Source organism: Pterocles gutturalis, unplaced genomic scaffold (genome assembly GCF_000699245.1).
Source record: "Pterocles gutturalis isolate BGI_N339 unplaced genomic scaffold, ASM69924v1 scaffold27976, whole genome shotgun sequence".
In the NCBI taxonomy this organism is placed as follows: domain Eukaryota; kingdom Metazoa; phylum Chordata; class Aves; order Pterocliformes; family Pteroclidae; genus Pterocles; species Pterocles gutturalis.
The window spans coordinates 11,542-17,412 of NW_010098680.1; the positions used below are offsets into that span (position 1 = coordinate 11,542).

General features: G+C 59.9%; 1 protein-coding gene across 1 annotated transcript; it reads right to left on the reverse strand.

Annotated features, from left to right (window-relative positions):
• Positions 1 to 340: 340 nt before the first annotated feature.
• LOC104461995 (cationic amino acid transporter 3-like) lies at positions 341 to 5,167 on the reverse strand. Its single transcript, XM_010073766.1, has 11 exons — positions 4,768 to 5,167; positions 4,422 to 4,580; positions 4,155 to 4,335; positions 3,944 to 4,053; positions 2,814 to 3,036; positions 2,483 to 2,622; positions 2,301 to 2,403; positions 1,786 to 1,997; positions 966 to 1,132; positions 579 to 687; positions 341 to 474 (listed from the first exon to the last, which is right to left on the reverse strand). The coding sequence occupies exons 1-11, from the start codon at positions 5,135 to 5,137 to the stop codon at positions 341 to 343; spliced, it is 1,908 nt and encodes a 635-aa protein (XP_010072068.1). The 5' UTR covers positions 5,138 to 5,167.
• Positions 5,168 to 5,871: the final 704 nt, after the last annotated feature.

Below are 5,871 nucleotides of genomic sequence, written 5' to 3' on the forward strand. Positions count from 1 at the left end.
CAGCTGCACCATCACGTGAGGCCTCCCATGCCCAGGGAAAGCAGCATTGCTGACAGCAGCTTCCACGGCAGGAGGGCTGTGCCAGTGTCACTGCCCATTGGTGGGGTTGGGGGGATGGCAGAGACCAGCCCTGGGCCACCAGTGCTTGCACCTGGCCCAGGAACCCATCTCCGTGACCTCTGCTCTGCAAGGGGAAAGGGCAGCGCATGACCTGGCTCGATGGTCCCGACTATAGGACTTGCTCCCTGCAGGGGAGGGGATGGATATATCATGTGGATCATGATCTTGTCCCCAAGCAGGAATACTGGCAGAGGTCCATGGAGTGCCGGTGCCTGGTCCCTCAGATCGCAGCAGCTCTGGGGCTGAGGTCCAGTCCAGGGTGGTGCAGAGGCTTTTCTACTGTGGCACAGGGTTCCTCCTTGTTTTTCCCTTCCACGCTGTTCCGAATCCCATAGCCAAAGTAAATCATAAAACCTGCAGGACACTCCAAAATGAAATGCGCAGCAGCAAGCTCCCGGCTTAACAGCCCTCCAGGGGAGACCCTGCAGGTACTGTGCTTCCCTCCACAGGACACCTACCCACAGCCATCCAGATGGCAAACCGCACCCAGGTGCCACGACTCAGCTGTACCATCAGCAGGATGTTAACGAACATGCTAAAGATCGGCAGGAGTGGGAGAAAAGGTACCTGTGAGGGACAAGAGGTGCCGTGTCAGCTGTGCCTTGAGGGACCCAGCCAGGTTTGAAGGTGTTCCTGGCCACAGAGGGATCCCATCCCTGCCACAGCCCAGAGAACCTGGGCACTTCCATGCTGGGGACTGCACCTCAGAGAGCAGCGTCTCAGGGCCTTCGGCTTTTCTGGATGGTGACTGCCCAGCAGCAAGCCCTGGCAGACCCTGCAATGGTCCAGACCCTGGAAGGGGTCTGTTGGGGGGCAAATGCAGAGCTGCTGGGGGCTGCACTCACTTTGAAGTTCAACCGTTGGTTGCTCTGAGGCTGCCTCCAAATGATGATGGTGGGAATGAGCAGAGCCACAAGGAGCAGCACCAGGGCTGTGATCCAGCCCACGCTGGCATTCTTCAGCGCAGTCACCTTGAGCGTCAGGACCACGCAGATGACCATGATCAGTGTGGCTGCAAGAGAGCGGGCAGTTGGGGGGCTGCACAGCACGTGGCCTCCCTGGGACCCTGAGCCTCACCAACAGCTGGACTGAGGCACCTGCTCCTCTCAGTCAGGTATGGGTCCAGTACATGCCATCTCCAACACCCACCCCAAAGCCTTAGGAAAGCACTTTGCCGGGGGAACTCCCCAGCCTGGCAAGACAAGGGGAGCCTGCACCCGGCTGGGCTTGAGCTCAGCTCTGACGCTTTCCCAGACCCGTCTGAGCTGCTCCATTCTGGCTGCACAATAAAGCTATTGATGGACGGATCAAACCTTGCTGGCTGACCCCAAGCACTCTCAGGGGGCTGGAGACCACCCTCGCTGGATGGCCAGCCTGGGCCAGGCTCATCACAGGGAGTTTCCATGACCACCCGTGCATGCCTGGCTCAGCACCCATGTCATCCATCAGTCCCTATGCACCCCAGACCCCAGCTGTGACCTACACGTGGCACCCTGCTCAGGACCAGCACCCACTGGTGCTGCCAACAGTGGCTGGCAGCTTGTGATGCCCAGCCCCTCTCTTCTGCCCAACATGCCCACCATCTCTTCCTGGCTCTGTGGACGCTCCAAAATGCTCCAGCCCCTGGCAGGAGGGGACATTGGGTGCCGGCTCCCACTCACTCACCAATGACAGAGACACAGACGTAGACAATGCGCCCTGAGAGCGCAGTGGGGGTGTCTGTGGGTGGGTTGAAGAGTGTTGCCAGGGACAAGGTCTCTTTCTGCTGGGTGCTGGTGGCGGTGACGGTTGGGTTCATGATCACCCTCTCCTCCTCATTCCCATTCAGCTCCAGCATTTCCATGGCCTTTGGGGAGTTCAGCTGCCTGGACTGGTACCTGAGCAATGGAACAAGCTGCAGCAGAGCCTGAGGAACTTCCCAGCCCAGGAGGACAGTGGGCAGCACCCTCATACCCCTCCTGCTCCTTCAGCCCCACATGCTGCTCCGGCAGCAGTCCTGTGGTGGCCACCCCACGGATGATCCCACAGACATAGCACAGGCTCTTGTGAGCAGCCTCCATCCTGGGAGCTTGATGCTTCCCCAGGATGTGTCCCCCCAGGAAAAAGCTGTGGCCACAAGCCCCAGCCTCAATGCAAGGCACATCCACCCCGGGCACCACCATGTGAGAGGAGGCACCCACCGGAGGATGAGCACGCACACCGCCACCAGGGAGTAGGCCAGCAGTGTGCCAATCGACATGAGGTCCACCAGGTCCTTCAGGTCAAGCAGGAAGGCCAACACCGCTGCAACAAGGATATACAGCATAAGTATGACTCCAGACTGTTGTGGGGCCGAGAGTGAGGTGGTGGTCAGGAGCCTTACCTGCGAGGAGCCCTGAGGTGATGGTGGCTGACAGAGGGGTCTTTGTGCGGCTGTTGATGCTGGAGAGGAACTTGAAGAGCAGCCCATCCTCTGCCATGGCATAGATCACACGAGGCATGGGGAACATGGAGCCCAGCAAACTGCCATGGGGAGACACGGCTCAGGGCCTGCCAGGCAAGCTGACCACTCCCAGCACTCATATGGGGATAAGACCTGCTCTGTGCCAGGAGCAGGACAGCAGCTGGATGGGGCAAACCCCCAGCCCAGCCAGGACACATGCTGCTGATCCCCCTGCCATGCCAGGCAGTGCCAGGGATGGAGCCAGTCCTACCTGGCAGAGAGGGCACAGAGTGAGCCGACGGCAACGGCGTAGCGGGCAGGCTCCCAGCCCACTGCCTTGAACGCTTCAGGAAGGGGGCTCTCCTTGTTCAGGAGGAAGTAGGGCACCATGAGGGTCAGGGCCGCAGAGACCCCGAAATAAGCCACGAAACAGATGAGGAGGGACACAATGATGCCAATGGGGATCGAGCGCTGTGGGTTCCTGGCTTCCTCTCCTGTATGGAGACAAGAGGAAGAGTCCGTCCCTGCTGCACAGCACAGCACAGGGCAGCTGGCCCCAGAGGACAAGCCGCAGCAGGGACTTTTCATGGCAGCGTGTACAGCAGCAGGCAGAGGCTGTTGGAGAGGAGGGGTCCCCAGCCGTGCTGCTGCACTGGCAGAGCAGAGGCACGTGGCCACAGCCTCAGCTGCCAGGCATGCTGCTGCAGGCGGGCTCACAGCCCCTCCGGCCACTCCAGCTCCCCACAGAGCCCACTGAATGTGGATCCTCCGTGCGCACGGGCGCAGCGATGCACGCACCATGCCATCTGCCTCCCGGACTTTGCAAAGGCGTGCTCTCTTGCTGCACCATGCTACCCAACAAAGGGCTTGGAGCCTGTTGCAGGAGGGAAGGAGGCGGCTGCTGGGCAGCCCCTGGGGGCAGGGAAGCACAGGCAGGGAGGTCAGGCAGAACAGCCTGTACCAGCCACCCACTAAGCAGATTCCTTGGGGAAGGAGAGGAAATTAGAGGGCTCCCTGCATTCCAGAGAGCAGTAGTTCTGCATGAACTCAAGTCATTTAGAAAAATGTTGCTTGAGGCTGGGAAATAACCAGGAGGCACTAGCAATTCTCAGCTCTGTTGCAGCCTCGACTAAGCAGCAGAAAGGCTCCCTGCTGCCCTGGGAGCTGCCTGCGCAGGCAGGGTGCAGCCCTGCTCCCACGACGCTATGTGGGGAGCCCCTTTTCCTGAGACAGGACAGCCTGTGAGCCCTTTTGTGCTGGCCCAGCTGGGGAAGAGCTGCTGCAGGGAAACCTCCCAGGAGTGATGAGATGGGCTGTTTCCCACGCCACAGAGCATCCTCCCCAGTGGGTCCCAGCCAGCCACTGGCTGCATGGCCACACCGCCCTTGCCCAAGGCAGTACCTGTGGTGGCAATGCAGTCAAAGCCCACGAAGGCATAGAAACAGGTGGCAGCACCAGTCAGGATCCCTTCCAGTCCAAAGGGGACAAACCCACCAGAGCCAAAGGCTTTCCTGGAAAGGAGGGAGGAGAGCAGCTGCCATGGGGTGCATGGACAGCAGGGCCGGTGCCAGCCCTGTGCCAGACCCTGGCTGGGTATGGTTGCTCTCCTCACCTGATGTCATCCTGTGGGTTCACGTTTGAGCGGTTGACGTAGTCCTCCTCTGAGAGCTGCCAGTTCTTGATGTCTCCCTTCACAAAGCCGGTAATGATGACAAAGCCCAGCACCACCAGGTTCACCGCCGTGAAAATTTTGTTCACGAGAGCGGATTCGCTGACACCAAAGGCCAGCAGTGCTGAGGGGATGGAACAGGTGAGTGGGGACCCGCTGGGCTCCCATGCCACCACCTGTGGTGCCACAGAGCCACTCCTACACACTCACCAGTGAGCAGCCCAATCAGGATCAGGGCAAAGAAGTCTGGACGCTCGGCCAGCACCCCTGGCAGGTTCACTGTGGTCGTGTTCATGAAGAAGGTGGAGATGTGGTTGCCAATGATGTTGTCGAATGCTGCGCTCCAGGCTCGAGCCACACTGGCTGTGCCTGATCGATGGCAAATCTGTGCATCAGTCCAAGAAAAAAACCCCTCCCACTCCAGCACCCCCCTCCCTGCTGATCCCACCCCACATCCTGCTCCCACAGCACCACATGCCCCTACGAGCCCCCCGCTGCCAGTGCAGTGCTGGAAGAAGCCCAGGCACAAGTGCCAGCACCCTGCCTGGCCCCGTACCTATCACATAGGAGAGGATGAGGTTCCAGCCAGTTGTGAAAGCCCAGATCTCGCCAACAGTGACATAGCTATAGAGGTAGGCAGAACCGGTCTTGGGGACGCGGGCCCCAAACTCTGCATAGCAGAGTCCAGCCAGTACTGATGAAAGAGCAGCCACCAGGAAGCAGAGGACAATAGAGGGACCAGCCATCTCCTTGGCCACTTCCCCAGCCAGCACGTACACGCCGGCCCCTAGGGTGCTGCCCACCCCCAGGGCTATGAGGTCCAGCGTGGAGAGGCAGCGAGCAAAATGCGTGTCCTCAGAGCTCAGATCCACCATGCGCCGGCGGATCAGCTTCTTCCCAACACTGGTCATTTTTCCCCCAAACATCTTGTCCTCTTGTGGGTGGTGCTCAGCTGCTCAAAACGTCTGCAAGAGAAGGGACCGTAAGAGTGTGAAGCTCAGTGTCCTGCAGGAAGCAGGATCCACACTGAGGGGAGCAGAGCAGGCAGCGATGCCCACGGGAGCTGTGCCTTCTCCTGGCCAACCCATTGGTATCAAGCCCCTGCCACACTGGTGGGGCAGAGACCACAGCAGCTCCCTCCGAGGCACCATGGGGCCCATGCACAGCCCGTGCACCAGGAGAGCTAGCCAGGGATGAACCCAGCGAGTTCACAGTCGGAAATAGGCTCACTGCACGAGCCCTGTGTGGTTCCCATCACAGGGCCCCTGGACACATCCCAGAGGTTGCCTACTGTCTCCCAGCAGCTCCCCACTAATTTGTCAGCCTGGAGATCCCTCAGCCTGAATTTGACTGCTGGCACATCTCTCTGGCCTGGTGCGTGGGTGTGTGCAGCAGCAATGGCAGGGAGACAAAGCATTCCTCCAGCAGAGGATTTGGCAGGCAGGGCTGACTCACTGGGATGCAGCCACTCCTCTTTTGCTCCCAGCATCTGTACTACACCCTCGGCAGGGATGCATGGCCAGACACACAGCATGTTCTCCCACGCACATCCCTCGTGCTGACAGCGCTTGCCAAGCAGCCCACATGCTTCGCAAGCTGCAATCGCCATAAAGGTGCGACGTCCCCACTTCCCTTGCCCACAGCAGCCACCATCCCCAAA

What these genes read in the sequence shown, in the direction of transcription:
- LOC104461995 (XM_010073766.1), bottom strand. Translation starts at nt 5,137, where the DNA reads ATGTTTGGGGGAAAAATGACCAGTGTTGGGAAGAAGCTGATCCGCCGG. An exon ending in CATCCTCTCCTATGTGATAG is followed by an intron (nt 4,581 to 4,767) that starts GTACGGGGCCAG and finishes GCCATCGATCAG; the next exon opens with GCACAGCCAGTGTGGCTCGA. An exon ending in CTCTGTGCCCTCTCTGCCAG is followed by an intron (nt 2,623 to 2,813) that starts GTAGGACTGGCT and finishes TCCCCATGGCAG; the next exon opens with TTTGCTGGGCTCCATGTTCC.